The sequence below is a fragment of the Geotrypetes seraphini genome, chromosome 7, assembly GCF_902459505.1.
Source record: "Geotrypetes seraphini chromosome 7, aGeoSer1.1, whole genome shotgun sequence".
NCBI lineage: Eukaryota > Metazoa > Chordata > Amphibia > Gymnophiona > Dermophiidae > Geotrypetes > Geotrypetes seraphini.
In genome coordinates this window covers 115,096,011-115,115,450 of record NC_047090.1, presented here as the reverse complement: position 1 = coordinate 115,115,450, position 19,440 = coordinate 115,096,011, and the positions used below count along the sequence as shown (strand labels likewise).

The 19,440-nt window shown below is 43.3% G+C and overlaps 1 protein-coding gene across 7 annotated transcripts in view; it reads left to right on the top strand.

Annotated features, from left to right (window-relative positions):
- Positions 1–19,440, top strand: part of MGA (MAX dimerization protein MGA) — a 479,481-nt gene that overhangs the window by 302,844 nt on the left and 157,197 nt on the right. For all 7 annotated transcript variants that reach the window (XM_033951892.1, XM_033951893.1, XM_033951894.1 and 4 more), the window contains one exon: positions 18,509–18,633. In XM_033951892.1, coding sequence (XP_033807783.1) covers positions 18,509–18,633 — 125 coding nt within the window. The remainder of the gene's footprint in view (positions 1–18,508; positions 18,634–19,440) is intronic.

The window sequence follows — 19,440 nt, the reverse complement described above, 5'->3', positions numbered from 1 at the left end:
CTTGTCCAAACCTTTTTTTTTTAAAACCAGCTACTTTGGAAGAGAACTTTGCCATTGTGTGATTATTGTTGAAGCAGCCTTACCTCCCAAAAGCCATCTCAGGGAGGTATAACTGGATAGACATGTAATTCTAGTAAATACAAGGAATGTGGACAGATCTCAGGAGCTTATTTCACTGGAAGTTTCATTAAGTCCTCCAACTAGAACTTCACCTCCTCTAAATTCTCCAGAGGTAAGGGAATCCCAAGTTTCCCCGGCTCCGGTAAGTGATCTTTCTAGTCATTCTATTCAATCTCAGATAGTTACGATTTTGAAAATTATTGAAAGAGTATATATTGTTGAGGCTAGTATACAAACCCAGTATACAGCCAACCAAGGAGATACATTTGAAAAATAAATAGGGCTATGGAAGGTTTGCTTAGAACTGTGATATCTCAGACAGCTACCTTCTCTAAACAAATATGTGAAAATTTGAACTTGTGGATTCAAACTTAGGGCTCCTTTTATGAAGGCGCGTTAGTGGTTTAACGCACGTAATAGTGCGCACTAAACCGCTGGATGTGCTAGCCGCTACCGCCTCCTCTTGAGCAGGTGGTAGTTTATCGGCCAGCGCGGGGGTTAGCGCGGGGGCTAGCGCGAGATGAAAAGTTGCACCCGTTAAACCTGCTAACGCGGCTTCGTAAAAGGAGCCCTTAATGTTACTTGATAAACATGTCTTCGTTGTGGAGACACAAGTTTCCAATCGGAGAGCTACTTCTATCTATTTTCAATCTATACATTTTAAATTGGAAATTCTGGCAGATCTAAGAACCTGAGTCTCCTTAATTTTCCCTCTACTTATTCACTTATCCCCAGAAATATTATTTAGAAAGATTTTAAAGGAAGTATTGAGACTGGTAAATTTTGATGAGATTCAAGTGAGTAATAGTTACTATTTATCAATTAGAAAGAAGATAGTTGATACACAGCAAAATATGGATCAATTGATAGCTACAGAAGTGAATCTAACAGGGTTTCTGGAAGACTTCCAGGATAATATTACAACCAGATCCATTTTATTGGTTACATTTGCTGATGAAAGCCTATTAAAAAAAAAAAAAAAAAGTTATTGTATTTATCCCAGGACAAGCAGGCAGCATATCCTCAACATGTGGGTGACGTCATCCACGGAGCCCTGTAGCGGAGAGCCTCACAAGCAACTTGCTTGTAGAAATTCAAAGTTCGTGAGTGCCACAGCTCGCATGCACGAGTGCCTTCCCGCCCGAGTTAGGGCGCGCGTCTCCTCAGTTCTTGTTTTTCCGCGGAGCTGAGAAGCGCCTGTTTCTAGCTCTGCCCCGTTGTCCGGTGCCTTCTCACACCGCGGCTTTTCCTTTCAAGTCGCTGTGTGGCACGTGTTTAAAAAAAAAAAAAGTCGTCTTTTGTTTCTTTCTTCCGTTGACTGGCTTGGGCTGCGGCTCTAGCCGCCAGTCTTCGTTTCAGTTGTGGCCATTGTGTTTTTTTCATGTCTCGGCTTGTTCTGGGCTTCTAACGCTGTAGTCAGTGTAACCGTGCATTTTTTCCTTACTGACTACACTGCATTAACTATTACACCCGACCACCATCTTTAGTCCGGCGATACTCTTCGGAAATGGGCTCCAGTCTTCTCGGGTCCAGATTCAGCAATTTTCCGGGGTCATGAAACCGTCTGCTGAACAGGCCTCGCCTTCGACCTCAACCCCGTCAGCGGCCTCGTTGGTCAAGCCCTCGACCTCGGCCAAGTCTCCTGCCTCGGGGATGTCCTCGTCTGCTGTTCCTCCGAAGACAGGCAAGTTTCTTTTTTCCTCTACAGGTTCACTGGCTACAAAGCCTTCAGCTTTTCAACCAGAGTCTCAGGCAATCCAAGCAACGAGTGCAGTCGAAAGGGCCTCTACGAGATCTCCTTCAAAGTGTGCCTCCATTAATAGGGAATACTCATCCTCGAGGTCGCCCTCTATGGAGCGCACTGCTGCACCTTTAATACCAGTTTCATTGGTATGGTGCCAACTTTCCAGCAGGGAGCCTAGCACTGTGTTTGCTCAACATGCTCCGGCCTCGACCTTGCTCCCTGCAAGCCAGTCTGAGCATATCCTTGAGGTTCCACCTGCTACGTTTCTGAGGCCTTGTGCCTCGTCTTCGACTGAGTCTTCGCCTGGTTAATCCAGGCCTTGTACTCTAGCTGTCAAGCTTCGAGGCACTTAAGAAGCCTCAATCTGCTTCTGTCTCGAGGTACTTCTCTCCATCGAGGCACCTCTGTTCGAGGCAAGATAAGGACCCCTCTCTTCCTCGTCCTTCGAGGCCCTTGTGGAAACGTTCCAGACCCAGGCAGGGTCTCGGCCTCAACCCAGCTTCTTGCAAGCCAGTCTAAGCATGTCCTCGAGGCGCTGCTTGGTCTCTGAGGCCTCGTCCTCCACTGAGTCCTCGCCTGGTAAATCCAGGCCTCATACTCTACCTATCAAGTTTTCAAGGCAGTCAAGAAGCCTCGATCTGCTTCTGCCTTGAGGTACTCCTCTCCATCGAGGCACCTCTGTTCGAGGCAGGATAAGGATCCCTCTCTTCCTCGCTCTTCGAGGCTCTTGTGGGAACCTTCCAGACCCAGGCAGGGTCTCGGTCTCGACTTAGCTTCCTGCAAACCAGTCAGAGCATGTCCTCGAGGAGCACCCTGCTTGGTCTCTGAGGCCTCGTGCCTCGCCTCGACCAAGGCCTCGTGCCTCTCTCTCGTCCGAGTTCTCGCCTGGTCAATCCAGGCCTCGTACTCTCGCTATCAAGTTTTCGAGGCAGTCACAAAGCCTCAATTTGCTTCCGCCTCGAGGTACTTCTCTCCATTGAGGCACCTTTCTTTGAGGCAGGATACGGAACCCCTTTTTTTCCTCATGCTTCGAGGCTCTTTGGGGTATCTTCCAGGTCCAGGTGGGGTCTCGTACTGGATTCCCTCATTGGCCTCGTTCCACTCTTTCGAGTTATGCTGCAGGGGATCCTCATTTTTCCAGTTTTCTACAAGGCACTCAATTTCTCATACTCCTCCTGCCTCTCCGAGCCTTTCTACAGGGAAGTATTCTCTAACCTGTATTACCTAGCAGAATCTCTTCACTGACTTTTTCATTGGAAGGCTTCTCCATCATGTTCTGCAGCTTGGGTTTACACTGCAGTCCCTTCTAGGGAAGTAGGACGGTCCATAGATATGTTTGGTCCATAGATATGATTGTCCATAGTAGGACGGTCCATAGATATGATTGTAACATAGTAGATGACGGCAGATAAAGACCCGAATGGTCCATCCAGTCTGCCCAACCTGATTCAATTTAAATTTTTTTTTTTTTTTTTAAATTTTTCTTCTTAGCTATTTCTGGGCAAGAATCCAAAGCTTTACCCGGTACTGTGCTTGGGTTCCAACTGCCAAAATCTCTGTTAAGACTTACTCCAGCCCATCTACACCCTCCCAACCATTGAAGCCCTCCCCTGCCCATCCTCCACCAAACGGCCATACACAGACACAGACCGTGCAAGTCTGCCCAGTAACTGGCCTAGTTCAATATTTAATATTATTTTCTGATTCTAAATCTTCTGTGTTCATCCCACGCTTCTTTGAACTCAGTCACAGTTTTACTCTCCACTGTCTTACTTTCATGGGAGAAATAGGTTTTTGAATTGCACCTTAACCTCTTATTGAAATACAAATAACCACCATGCCTTCTTTCTTCTCAGTTTCTGATCCAGTTCACCACTTTGGGCTCTAACTTCCGCCCACAGAGTTTAAGAGCCTCCTATGAGGAACCTTATCAAAGGCTTTGCTGAAATCTAAGTAAATTACATCTAGCGCACGTCCTTGATCAAATTCTCTGGTCACCCAATCAAAGAATTCAGTCATTCATTTGGCACAATTTACCTTTAGTAAACCCATATTGCCTCAGATCTTGTAACCCATTAGATTCTAAGAGTTTCGCTATCCTTTCCTTCAGCAGCGTTTCCATTATTTTTCCAATAACTGAAGTGAGACTTACCGGCCTGTAGTTTCCCGCTTTATCTCTACAACCACTTTTGTGAAGAAGGACCACATCTGCTCTTCTCCAGTCCTGCAGAACCTCTCCCGTCTCTAAAGATTTATTGAACAAATCTTTAAGAGGATCCTCCAGAACCTGTCGGAGCTCCCTCAATATCCTGGGATGGATCCTATCTGATCCCATAGCTTTGTCCACCTTCAGTTTTTCAAGTTGTTCATAGTTGTGAACAGTGCAGTATCCATTCCATTCTCAGGTGTAACTTTGCTGACCAAGTGCAGTCCTTCTCCATGGTTTTCTTCTGTGAACACCGAACAGAAGTATTTGTTTAGCACATTTGTTTTTTCCTCATCACAAAGCAGTTCGTACTTTCTTTCAGTCTCGTAATTCCATTTTTTGTCTTCCTCCTTTTACTAATATACCCGAAAAATTATTTGTCTCCCTTTCTTATATTTATAGCCATTTGCTCTTCTGATTGTGCTTTCACCAGATGTGTCTCTCGACTTCTTTCAGTTTTATCCGCTATTCCGTTCTGTACTCCTCTTCGTGAGTTTTTTAAATATTTCACAAACACCAATTCTTATGCCTTTATTTTTTCCACCACTAATTTGGAGAACCATATCAGTTTCCTTTTTCTCTTGTTTTTATTTATTTTCTTCACATAAAGGTCAGTAGCTCTATTTATTGTGCCTTTCAATTTGAACCACTGTTTTTCTACTTCCCTTATGTCTTCCCATTCAATCAGCTCTTTCTTCAGGTACTCTCCCATGCTACTAAAGTCCACATGTTTGAAATCCAGTACTTTGAGTTTTGTGCGGCCATCCTCCTCTTTGGCTGTTATATAGAACCAAACCATATGATGATCACTACTTCCCAGATGGGCCCCCACTCGGACATTAGAGACAGGTTCACCATTTTTGAGCACCAGATCCAGTATTGCTTTTTCCCTCGTGAGTTCTATCACCATTTGTCTGAGCAGAGCTCCCTGAAAGGGCATCCACGATCTCTCTACTTCTTTCCGATTCCGCAGGCGGAACTTTCCAGTCTGCATCCGGCAGTTTGAAATCACCCAGCAATAGCACCTCTCCTTTCTTTCCCATTTTTTGTATATCTGTAATCAGATCTTTGTCAATTTGCTGCAACTGAGTCAGAGGTATATAGACAACACCCAAGTGGATGGAAGTTCCATATTCTCTTTTCAAAACAATTTAGATTGCGTCTTCCTTTTCCCAGGCCCCCTGCATTTCATGTCACTTGGATATCTGTCTTTATATAGAGAGCTACTCCTCCATCTTATCGACCATCTCTGTCCTTCCTAAAAAGAATATAGCCCAGTATGTTGGCATCCCATCCATTGGAATCAGTGAACTATGTCTCTATGATAGCAACTATATCCATGTCCGCCTGTAGCATTAGGGCTTGCAGATCCTGATTTTTGTTGCTTAGACTGTGAGCATTTGTGGTCATTGCTTTCCAGCTACTATTCTGCAGCACTTTCATATTTTGTATAGTTTTTTAATTTCATGTCATTTCCTGTTGCATCGCTAGGAACTGAATTGCTAATGTTTTCATTGTTATCTTTATCATCATCAAATCTTGTCTTTTGCTGGGGGTTGCCACCGGATGTAACCTCCATACATACGTCACCCCCACCTTCTAGTTGAAATGCCTAGAAACATATTGCCTGAATTTCTCAGTTAGGATTCTTTTTCCTGCAATGGTAAGGGTGCAGCCCATCATTACAATATAGTCTCTTGTTTTTCCATGTATTGCCCCATCCTCCTATGTACCTAAAGCTGCCTTGATGACACCAGGCTTTGATTTACCTATTGAACTTCTCAGTGTTCTGTACTTGTTCCATACCTTTTCCATAAGTAGGCAGTACTTCTGAAAAAGCTACAGTCTTTACAAAAGGCTTTAACACCTCTCCCAGTTCCCAAAAAGCTTTTTAGTCTTTCCTCATACGAGAGGCGTTTTATCCCCTTTATTATCATGGTTGCTCTTCTTTGGACCTTTTCTACTGCCGCTATATCTTTCTTGAGATAAGGAGACTAGAATTGAACACAATACTCCAGGTAAGGTGGCACCATGGAGCGATACAGACACATGCCACAGCAATCTGTTGAGAAGATTCAGTCAGAAGCATCTCCAGGGAGCTAAGTTGCCCAAAGAGCTTGTCCAGTCTCGGTTCCAAAGCCTGAACCACAGCAGTGGTGAGTTGAATATGTTCCACAGCCAAAAGATGCACAGATGGTGCAGCCTCCTCCGCTGTAAGAACCTCGTGCGGCCTGATTTTCTCCTTGTCTTTTTTCTATCTTGAAGCTATTCCTGCAGCTGATTTGGTGACAAATCTGTCCATAAAATGACTCACATCAGGTGGCAGTCCTGGATCTCGGCAATGACCTGATGGTGTGAAGGTTGTTCAAACCCTCCGACCTACAAGGTTTAATTGCAGAGGTGTTCCAGGAATTTAATTTGGAGCTGCCTCAAGCCTCCACAGCTAAGTACTCGCTCATGAGCAGCACTAAAGAACAGAATGCCTGTTTTCCCTTGCATCCAAATATCAATAAGATGTTAACAGATCACTGGGAAGTTCCTGAGGGACCCTTAGGGGTAGCTAAATCTATGGTTAAGCTCTATCTGATGAACGTTGAGTTCTTCACTGTTGGCGCAGGTTAAGAATTGAACTTCACTCCCTAGTGAAGGGGGGAGTGAGAGGGGGTAGTATTCTTCAAGGACACACAGGATCGCAGGATAGTCTTAGTCATCAAAAGAAAATTCAAGGCTGATGGTCTGGGACTGAAAGCAGCAACAACATTCTACTCTCGGCTAAGCCGGGCTACTGATCCGGACAGCAACACTCACCCTCTGTACTTGAAAGGGGTTGATGATATTGCGGATGCTCTTTATGACCTTTTCAGGGTCCTGAGCAAGATCTCTGCTCATGCTTTCTCCACCTGCAGTTTGCTCTGAGTTAGGCAGTGGGCGTCAGACTCGATCTCCAAGACAACCCTGAGCAAACTCCCCTTTTAAGGCCATTTGCTCTTTGGCAAGGGCCTGGACAGATGAAAAGCCAAAATCCTTACCAGATAGCAGAACCTAGAATGCGAGGAGATCAGGTAATTTATAGTTATAGTTTATTTCATTTATATCCCGCTTTATACAAAGTGGGGCACAGCAAATACATATATAATAATATAGCAACATAACTCATTCAAACAATAAAAACAGTAATTAGCATCCAGTGTTCAATCCTAAAACAAAATATTCAGTCCCCATACTTAGATATATTTTCAATAATTGTTTAAAATTTTGTAAATTTCCCTTCTGACGTATGTACAAAAGAATTGTATTCCACATACAAGGTCCTATACATGAAAATATACTTGCTCTGATGCCTTGCAGTCTTAACTGTTTCAATGTTAGAACTTGTAGATCAGGGGTGTCAAAGTCCCTCCTCGAGGGCCACAATCCAGGATTTCCCCAATGAATATGCATGAGATCTATTTGCAAGCACTGCTTTCCTTGTATTCTAATAGATCTCATGCATATTCATTGGGGGACATCCTGAAAACCCGACTGGATTGCGGCCCTCGAGGAAGGACTTTGACACCCCTGTTGTAGATCATCATGATCAACAGAGTGCATCTTTGGAAGCGAAACATACTGTATAATACTATCCACCAAATACTTTGGCGTCATTTGATTTATACAAAGGTAAACCACCAACTATAACTTATAACATATCCTTTATTCTACCATCAGCCAAACCAATTTTATATAGTATTCTGTCACATGTTCACGCCTCCACACTCTAAAGAGTGTTCTGATTATCACATTTTGCACCACCTGCATTTCATTCATAACTATAGCAGGCACTCCCAGTAAGACAAGGTTACAATAGTCAAGACTGGTTAACACAACCATCTGTAAAACTGCCTTAAAAATTGCTCCCTGACACGTATGGTCTGAGATTATTTAATAATCGCAACTTTAAAAATATCTTGCATACCATTGCTTGAACATTCCTTCTGTAGTTCAATCGAGAAGTACTTAATCTCCAATGAGATCTGTACGGGCATTCTCAGAATGTTCACAGAATCAGGAAGATAATTCAAAACACTCCTTATAAAACACATTACTTTTTATATTTAAATCTTTTTATTAAACTGTGACAACAGCAGGTACAACAATAGCAGATAACAAGGTTTACAATAGCAATCAGCTACCATGGAGGACTGGACTCTTATGTCCTCCACGATCATGAGCAACACCTCTACCCCCCAGAAAGAACACCCCCCTTCCCTCCCTCCCCCACCAAGAGAAATGCTACAACACACAAACGGGGTGGGGGGGATAGATGTCAAAACAGGTATACCCGATTACATGAACACATTACTTTTTTCTTCTGAATATTCAATTTCAATCTATTACAGTCCATCCATTCTTTCACACCAACCATTATTCTCTCTAATTGCAGAACTCTCTGCACAAAATTTCCTTTTATAGGGAAAAAACTGTATATCGTTAGCATAGAATCTATAAGAGACCCCCAATTCTTGTACTAGCGTACACAGTGGCAAGAGAGAAAGATTGAACAGAACTGCTAAAAGAGCCGATCCTTGAGGGTTGCCCATCTTCATTTCCCTCTGATAAGACAATTTTCCACCAACTATTACCTCCTGCTGACCACTACTTAGATAGGGGAAATTTTCGTGCCTCCATGTGGTTTTGCTAGTATGCATCAGTGTCTTCCAGTCAGAGTACATTCCAGGGCTAGAAACAAAAGTTTGGGAGCACCAGGCATCCCCAAGTGTCCAGATCCCATTTCTCTTCAGTTTCCAAAAAACAGCAATAACACCAGAATAGAGTCCATTCCGGGGGGAGGAGAAGGCTGGCAGAGTACTGGCAGGCTGAACATAGATCTATTCTGATCGGTGGGTGGTGCAGGTCATTCATGAGGGTTACAAGCTAGAATTCTATCAGTCCCTCCTGGATCTCTTTCTCACTTCTCCGGCAGGAAACCGTATAAGGCGGCCTGGGTGCGAGTGACGGTTCAGAGGCTCATTGCTGTAGGAGCCATAGTGCACATACCACAAGGAGAATGGGGTTTGGGCAGATAACTCAATATTCTTCATTGTGCCCTAAAGAGAAGACTGGGGACCGATTCTGGATCTAAAGTCAGTCAATGTAGCCATCCAGGAGGAGCTCCTGACATCACTTTTAGTTTAGAAGCATAGCTAATATATAAATAGGTAACACAGACCTCAATTGCTCTTGTCCTGAAGAGGTGTTGAGAGAGGATCTGTTAAGGGTAAGAAAAACTCAATTGAACTATCTTACCTGCTAGTATTCAAACTTGGGAAAGGGTAAATATGTGGTTCAGTAGGTTATTTCATTGTCCTTCTCTTTTAGTTCAGTACTCTGCTTTTACAGCAAAGTCAGTTTAGGCAATAGTGTAGCCTTTAGAGTCTCTGTTAGGTTTTTTTATATAAAAAGTGTTTAAAAGATATCATATTAAAAGGGAAGACAGAGCATCCCGATAGTGAGATTGTAATACAGGCCATAGCAGATCAGAGCCCAGATGCACTAAAGCCAGCAATCGTTGCTAAACCTGTTTTAACAGCTTTAGCAACAATTACATTTAACAACACGATGTAGAAAATGGCTCATCACATGGTTTCCTGCAAGATTGCTCATTCTCCGATCAAACCATGCAAATAAGCTCATTAATATTGAAATGCCATGTAAACTAGTAGAGTGATTGATGCTCTAACATGGCTTCCCAATGCACTAAAATTTTCACTTTTAGCAGTCCAAAAAAAGTGACTGGTCAAGACCAGTCACTTACCTGTTTTCCCCCCCCCCCCCTTTTTTTTTTTTTTTTAAATAATGGGCACAGATGCTCTGCATAATACACATAAACAAAAAGGACTAGGTTGGTGTATTTCAATGTAGGAATCTTAACCGAAAAACCTCAGCCCCACCACTCCACCGCTATAATGATTTCTAAAGCGGGAGATTTCTGTGGTGCCTCATCATAGGTAATTCGTTGTTCACTGCTGTGATTATATTCATATAAATGTTTTTTGTTTCTTTTTTTCTTTTTTTACAATAAATGAAATGGTATAAAAGTGTATAAGAGTATATACTTAACTTCTATACACAGCTGGACCTGGGAGTCTGATCCGACATGTTTCGCACATTCCGTGCTGTCTCAAGGGTCTCCCGAGGTCGCCGTAGTCATCCGACTCGCAAGTACAAAGTCTGTACTTGTGAGTCGGATAACTATGGCGACTTCGGGAGACCCTTGAGACAGCACGGAATGTGTGAAACATGTCGGGTCAGACTCCCAGGTCCAGCTGTGTATAGAAGTTAAGTATACACTCTTATACACTTTTATACCATTTCATTTATTGTAAAAAAAGAAAAAAAGAAACAAAAAACATTTATATGAATATAATCACAGCAGTGAACAACGAATTACCTATGATGAGGCACCACAGAAATCTCCCGCTTTAGAAATCATTATAGCGGTGGAGTGGTGGGCCTGAGGTTTTTCGGTTAAGATTCCTACATTGAAATACACCAACCTAGTCCTTTTTGTTTATGCATTCTATTAGAGAGGGTTGGTAGCATATTTAATTTACTGGTATTTGGGCTACTGCATAATACACATGCACATTATCTGCCCCATTAGAAATAAAATAAAATCACTCCTCACTAGCACCTCATCGAAAATGGCAAGAGGGGGGAGTGCGCGGCCGGAATTTCTTGGGAGCGGGAGAGTGTAGGCATATCTCCTGCTACAGGGAGGGGTGTTGCAGCCATTCCGGGTGGGGGATGTTCGCCGCAGCTGCAGGGGAGGGGTGTTATGTTGCAGCGGAAGAAAATGGGCATCTCTCCCGCTGCATCACAACATAGGCTTTCTAGCAGTCTCTGATACTGACCGGTACCCCTGAACCAGTCGATTATTTTTGTTGCCAAAAGCCGACACCGCTTTTAGAAAATGGCTTGACATTTTTTATGAATCCACCGGACGGCTCAGCTCATTTCAATTTGAAGAGCCCATTTGCATGTCATTGTTAGAGACTGCTAGAAAGCTCACTATTGACAGAGATAATCCGCCACTAAAATGCGTACAGGCTAAACCATCGGTAAACAGTTTAGCAATGGCGTTAAAGTTTTGAGAATCTAGCCCCTAGATTAAAGGTGGGCAACGAGGGCCACAATCCTGTCGGGTTTTCAGGATTTACCCAATGACTATGCATGAGATCTATTTGTATGCACTGCCTCCCATTGTATGCAAATGGATCTCATGCAGTGACAGGGACTCTCAGCTGACCCCTTTTGGGCTCATTGCGTCCCTGTCTTACCGAGCAGTTCAACATGTGACTATGATATCTGTCCCTTCCAGTGCCTCCCATGCACACTGCTGAACTATGTTTTAACAGCAAATTTTCAAAACAAAAGAAAACTTCAAGCAGTCTCAGTATTTTTTATTAATCTTATTTATCATTTCAATACATCCAGTATACATAGATGTCAAAGGAAATACAAATATATAACATCACTTAGTTAATTGAACTAAGCACCAATAGAACAATGAGATATTTATCTTAGTACAGTCCACAATCTGGAGAGAAGGAGCAAAATTAAAGAAAACCCCTCAGGAAAAGGGGATTCATATTCCTAGCTCTGTCTGGGAACTGTCCTTTTCAGCACCACAGCTCACTCAGGGTGAATGGACAACTCCCATCAGCATTTGCAGTTTGTATGTAAATCAGCTCCACTGCTCAGGCTTTCAATTAGGTCCAGTGCACAGGCTCCCTTTATTGGCTGGCCAATGACAGTGAACTTCACTCTGTCACAGTGTCTCAGATCTAGAAACTTCAGTTCAAGAATGTCTTTACAATGTACCTTCCAAGGGAGATGACTTGTTTAGTGAAAAAAAATTGAGGAAACTGCAGACATTATCTGTGTGTGTCTTAATATTATGACAACCTTATCTAAACCAGAAACCTCTCAATTTTCATCATCATTCAGAAGATATTCTGCCTCATCCAGACATATTACTACAATACCAAACACCACTACAATCATCCTCTATCTTCCTCTTCTAGACCTGCTGCTCAACAACATTGCATTAGGTAACACAGACCACAGAAATCACAATCTCAATCCAAACAGCAATCCTTTTGACTCCTTTCTAGAGAGTATTGACAGCATTCCACTGACTCGTCCTCACTGTCTTCCCATTGGAGGCAAATAAATCTATTTTCACTTGCATTCGATTCTTATCCTATCAGACCAGTGGGCACTTCAAGTTGTCACTCATGGCTATTCCTTACGGTCTCTAAGAGCACCTCCAAACCACCCACCAAGAGTGTCTCCTTTCAATTCCTTCCAGAAGACCATCCTTCACCAAGAAGTCTCAGCTGAAATAGAAGCTGTTCCTCTTCAGGAGAGGGGCCATGGGTTATATTCCAAGTATTAGAAACATAGAAAGATGACGGCAGAAAAGGGCTACAGCCCATCAAGTCTGTCCACTCTATCGACCCACCCCATTAAGTCTGAATGCTAATGACCTAGTTCCTTAACTCGACCCTCGTAGGGATCCCACGTGGATGTCCCATTTATTCTTAAAGTCGAGCACGCTGGTGGCCTTGATCACCTGCACCGGAAGTCTGTTCCAGTTATCTACCACCCTTTCTGTGAAGAAATACTTCCTGGTGTCACCACTAAATTTCCCTCCTCTGAGTTTGAGCGGGTGCCCCCTTGTGACCGAGGGTCCCTTGGGAAAGAATATATCGTTTTCCACCTCGACACGACCCGTGAAGTACTTAAATGTCTCAATCATGTCACCCCTTTCCCTGCGCTCCTCTAGGGTATAGAGCTGCAGTTTGCCCAGTCTTTCTTCGTATGAGAGACCCTTGAGCCCCGCGACCATCCTAGTGGCCATCCGTTGGACCGACTCAGCTCGAAGCACATCTTTCCGGTAATGTGTCCTCCAGAATTGCACACAGTATTCCAGATGGGGGTCTCACCATGGTTCTGTAGAGTGGCATTATGACTTCAGGTTTACGGCTGACGAAGCTTCTAGTGATACATCCCATCATTTGCCTTGCCTTTGATGAGGCCTTCTCTACTTGTTTGGCAGCCTTCATGTCTGCACTGATGATTACCCCCAAGTCCCGTTCCTCTGAAGTCCTAGCTAGCGTTTCTCCATTCAAGGAGTATGTTCTGCATGGTTTTCCTCTGCCGAGATGCATGACCTTACATTTTTTAGCGTTGAAGCCTAGCTGCCATGTTGAGGACCAGTTTTCCAACGTGATCAGATCTTAGAAACATAGAAAGATGACGGCAGAAAAGGGCCATAGCCCATCAAGTCTGCCCACTCTATTGACCCACCCCATTAAGTCTGAATGCTAATGACCTGTTCCTTAACTCGACCCTCGTAGGGATCCCACGTGGATGTCCCATTTATTCTTAAAGTCGAGCACGCTGGTGGCCTTGATCACCTGCTCCGGAAGTCTGTTCCAGTGATCTACCACCCTTTCTGTGAAGAAATACTTCCTGGTGTCACCACTAAATTTCCCTCCTCTGAGTTTGAGCGGGTGCCCCCTTGTGACCGAGGGTCCTTTGGGAAAGAATATATCGTTTTCCACCTCGACACAACCCGTGACGTACTTAAATGTCTCAATCATGTCACCCCTTTCCCTGCGCTCCTCTAGGGTATAGAGCTGCAGTTTGCCCAGTCTTTCTTCGTATGAGAGACCCTTGAGTCCGGAGACCATCCTAGTGGCCATCCTCTGGACCGACTCAGCTCGAAGCACATCTTTCCGGTAATGTGGCCTCCAGAATTGCACACAGTATTCCAGATGGGGTCTCACCATGGTTCTATAGAGTGGCATTATGACTTCAGGTTTACGGCTGACGAAGCTTCTATTGATACATCCCATCATTTGCCTTGCCTTTGACGAGGCCTTCTCTACTTGTTTGGCAGCCTTCATGTCTGCACTGATGATTACCCCCAAGTCCCGTTCCTCTGAGGTCCTAGCTAGCGTTTCTCCATTCAAGGAGTATGTTCTGCATGGATTTCCTCTGCCGAGATGCATGACCTTACATTTTTTAGCGTTGAAGCCTAGCTGCCATGTCGAGGACCAGTTTTCTAACGTGATCAGATCTTGTGTCATACTATCCTGTAGGTTGCTTTCACTTACTATGTTACACAGTTTGGCATCATCGGCGAACAGTGCTACTTTACCCTGAAGCCCCCGGGTCAAGTCCCCTATGAATATGTTGAAAAGGGATGGTCCCAGGACTGAGCCCTGCGGCACTCCACTAGTTACCTCCGATGTCTTGGTTCGCCACATCAGGATTGTTACTTACTGCTCTGGTATAAAAGTGGGTACCCACCCCCGACTTACCTAGTTTAAAGCCTTTCGAAGTAGGTGGGCTAGTCGGTGTCCGAAGACGTTCTTACCTCTGTTGGTCAAGTGGAGTCCGTCTGGTCCCTATAGTCCCTGTAGTGTCTCTCCGTGATTCAGGAATCCGAAGTTCATCTCCCGGCACCATCGTTGTAGCCACTCATTCGTCTTCAGGATACGTTCGTCCCTGTCCCTTCCTCTGCCCCTAACAGGAAGAATTGAAGAGAATACTACCTGTGCTCCTGTCTTCTTCAGCCTCTTTCCCAGAGCTCCGAAATCTCTGGCTATATCCTCCAGGGTGTTCTTGGCAGTGTCATTCATTCCGACGTGGATGAGCAGCATGGGGAAGTGGTCCTGGGGCTTGAGAAGTCTATCAAGACAGGTGGTCACATCTCGTATTCTGGCTCCAGGAAGACAGCAGACTTCCCTCGACTGCATATCCTGATACCAAAAAAGACTGAAAGCCTTCAATCTTTTCTAGATCTCTGAGGACTCAACAAATACTTGTTGAAGGAGAAATTCTGCATGGCCTCTCTGGGAACCCTTTATCTCTTCTGAAAAATAGGCGATTAGCTTTGCTCTCTGTATCTTAAGGAGGCTTACAATTGCATATCCATTCTACCTGCTCACAGAAAGTATCTTCACTTTCGAGTTGGATCTCAACACTTAACAAAGGTTTCCCTTTCAGCCTTGTTTCGACTCCTCATGTCTTCATGAAATGCCTAGTGGTTGTGGCAGCAACCCTTTACTCATGAGGCTTCATGTATTTTCCTACTTGGATGACTAGTTGATCAAAGCTTTATTATCGCTATTAGCTCAGCATGCCACCAGCTCAGCAATCCATCTGCAGGAGCTACTAGGGTTTACAGTCAACTACCAAAAGTCTCATCTACATCCATCTGCTAGAATTCATAGGAGGTCTCTTAGACATCACACAGGGTTGAGCTTTCTACCGCAACAGACTGAATTCACCTTTGTCTTTACAGTCTCTGCCCTTCAACACATCACTGCACATGTGATGCTACAGCTCCTGTGACACATGGCATTCATAGTACATGTAACCCCGTTTGCACTTCTTCACCTCAGAATCCCACAATTGACCTTGTTGACCTAATGGTCTCAAGCCATGGAACATCTCTTTGCTTCAATCCAAGTCACCTTGGACTTTCAACGCTCTCTTCTATGGTGGATGGTTCCTCACAACCTTACTTGAGGTCTTCCCTTTCAGCTCTCCCCTTCCAGAAACTCCTAACTACAGATGCTTCAATGTCAGGATAGGGTGCTTACCTAGACAGCCTCCACACTCAATGAGTATGGTTCCATCACAAACAATCCCTCCATATCAGTGTCCTATATCAATGAGCAGTAGGCAAGACAATGCTCTCAAGGCATTCCATAACCAACTCCTCCAACAAGTAGCCCTTGTTAAACAGACAACCAAGTCACCATTTTCTATCTGAACAACAAGGAGGCACGAGCTGTCGCCCCCTTTGCATGGAAGCAATCCAGATTTGGACTTGGGCAACTTATCACAGAGAAGTTTATTCTAAAAGGAAGCAGAACTGAGTTAGCAGATAACTGAACTCAGCCCCACAAATGTTTCTCAGCACAACCATTATGTATGTTTACATTGTGAACTATCTTGGGAAAGGTGGGTTATGAATAAAATAAAACAAAAAAAACATCTTGCATCAGATTTTCTCCAAGTGGGGTACACTAGACATAGATCTCTTCAATTCCTCCTACAACAACATACTTCCCCTATTTTGCTCCAGACTGTTCCCTTAGTTGCCTGGAGTCTGATGCCTTCCTCATTCACTGGAGTGACAGATTCATTTACGTGTTTCCTTCAGTTCCTCTCATTGAGAAAACTCTCCTCAAACTTCTCCAGGATTGATGCCCCATAATCCTCATAGTACCTCTTTGGCCACTTCAACCTTGGTTTCCACTCCTAGAGCTCTTGTCCAAAGAACCTTGCAAGCTGCAACTGTTCCCAACACTCCTGACACAGAATAGTGGATCTTTCTTTCATCCTAACCCTCAATCATTAGCACTAACAGTATGGTTTTGTTCACCAAGCAAGTAAATGCTTTCTGCTTCTTGGCTGCAGCCTCTGCTGTCATTGAAGCATCTAGAAAATTTTCCACTCAGCGATGTTACTGATTCAAATGGATGCGTTTTTCATTCTGGTGTGTAGTGCATTCTTCTGAACCTGTCACTTGTCCACTGCCATCCATCCTGGACTGTCTTCTTCACCTCTCTATCTTTGGTCTAAAAATCAACTGAATTCATCCCAGTGCGTTTCACTCTCCCTTGGACAAGAAACCTTTATCCATTCATCCCTTATTAGCCAGGTTCATGAAAGGACTTTACCACACCAAACTACCTATTAAAATTCCACTCATTACCTGGTATCTTAATGTATTTCAATCTACTTTTATGAAGTCTCCTTTTCATCCACTCACAACTTATTCTCTCAAACTTCTCTCTTGAAAGGTTGTTTTTCCTCATAGCCCTCATGTCTGCATGCCATGTCAGTGAGCTTCAAGCACTTGTGTCTGATCCTCACTACACAAGATTCTATCATGACAGAATAGTACTCCAAACTCACCCAAAATCCCTATCCAAAGTCATCCCAGAATTCCATCTCAACCAATCCATGGTTTTGCCTGTTTTCTTTCCAAAGCCACATTCCTATCCTGGAGAAGCATCTTTTCACATCTTGGACTGCAAACATGCTCATTGATATATTATCTGGACTGGACTAAATCTCATAGAAGATCTGTCCTGCTGTTTATGACTTTTGACCCTAACAGATTCTGAGAATCATCTCAACTTGGCTGGCAAACTGTATCTCCTTTGTATATACTCAGGGTGGGCTGGTACTATAGGGCCATATAACAGCCTACCTTGTCCGAGATATGGCTGCCTTGGTGGCTTATTTCTGTTCCACATCTAGTGAGGACATCTGCAAAGCCTTCACCTCTCACTACTGTTTAGACTAAAACTGTTTGTTTAGACAAGCAGTTCTGCAGGATCTTTTACTTCCTGAGCATCAGCTTTCCCTCCAAACCTCTTGAGTTTCACCAGGCTTATGTAGATTCAATGTTTAACCTCTTCCAGAGACTTGATCCTGGCAGCTTGGGAGTCCCACATATGAGAATATTATGCCTGCTTGACCTCATAGAAAGTAAAAATAGTTACCTGTAGCAGGTGTTTGAGGACAGCAGGCATACAGTATATTCTCACAACCTGTCCACTTCCCCTAGTTGGTTTCTTAGCTTTGTAACTGAACTGATGGCTCCACGTACCGACAGTGCACTTGGTAGTGTCTGTACCAGGTTCCATGGATGATGTCACCTACATGTGAGAATACTCATATATGCCTGCTGTCCTTGGAGATCACCTGCTACAGGTAAGAATCCTTGTTATTTCTTTATTTTGTGCATATTTTTTGTAATAATCCAGATAATGCTGTTGAATATCATGTCTGATCACCTCAGTATTATCTCTGGAAAGTGGCAGGTGATCTGAGGCAGAGCCAGACATTATCCTGGTAACCATCAATAACTCAGTGCTGGTACCCAGGTAACTATTTGGTCAAATTAGATCAGAGAAACAGCTGTCCTAACTTGCCTGGATAATTATCTTGACACTGGTACGGAATATGGCAAATACCTACTATATGTAGCTGCTAGCAGCTCCAAATATTTGGATAGTCCAATACTGGTATTGAGGTACTGCCCAGCATTGAATATCTACTGTAGGTATAAAAAAAACTCATGACAACTAGCAGGAATGCTGCCCTTTGCAGGTTTAATATTACATCTTCTGATTTTTTACACAATAGAAATAGTAAATGGAAATGAGATTCTGTATATGTTACTGTCCCCAAAATAAAACAAACCAAAAAATAGTTACAAATTGTGTTTCCTAGATTTCTGTTTTGAGAGAGGGAGAGAAATGGATATCATGTAAATTATCGCCAATTTTGGAAAACTGTATGCCCCAAATTTTCTCATACTTCTTATTTATTGTGTTATAAATATTACAATTTAATTTCAGAATACTTCAGGTTCCAGTGAAGATGATGAGCAAGTGGATATTGAAACAGTGGAGGAATTGACAGAAAAAATTAACATTGCCCGTTTAAAGGCCTCAGCTACCCATCTCCAGTCTTCCAAAGAGCAGTAAGATTTTTTATTGTTCTCTTAAGAATCCACTGCTGCAACCTAGGAAAAAGAAAACTGTTTAGGTGGCACAAAGCTGATCAAGTTGAGAGAGAAATGAGACTAGCAGTACAAAATTACAGCTCTGAACTGAGTTAGATGAAAATTAGATAAGCCATGTGTATGGATTTCAGTTGGGATAGATAGCATCATGGGAAGCAGAACATGATAGTCGTTTTGTATCATGATAATACTGCCCAAGGTTTATAGCTTTCATTTTGAAATATGTGCATATGTAAACTTCTGTTATTAGTTTTAACCATACGTTTCAGGTTTATGATAAGACTTTTAGTTAGAGAACTTACCTGAAAAATGGACAACAGGAAATTAGGGCATTGACTGCTGTAGCCAAAATTAAAAGCTTAGGGCTTGTTTTACAAAGCTGCGCTAGCAGCTACAATGCGGTAACGGCCCCAAAGCCCATAGAGATTTTAAGGGTTTCGGGGCTGTTGCGCGGCAGCCGCTAGCGCAGCTTTGTAAAATGTAGTGTTTGCCCTCTTTGATCTTAGAAGCAGCAATGTAAAATTGGCAGGGGTCAAAGAATGTGTTTGAAAAGTGTGATATGTTGTAAGGCATCAAATTTTAGTGGCAACCTTTGATTAAGATACATCAACAGTTTTATATATAGGTTGAAAAGTTAACCTAAAACTGCAATTTATTATGTTGCTAGTTGGATAAGTGTGAAAGAATTTTGACTTATACTTGAAGCATGATGCTCAGACCTGCTTGTCCTTAGCACTTGAAGGAATTGAACTGAAAGTTGTAAAT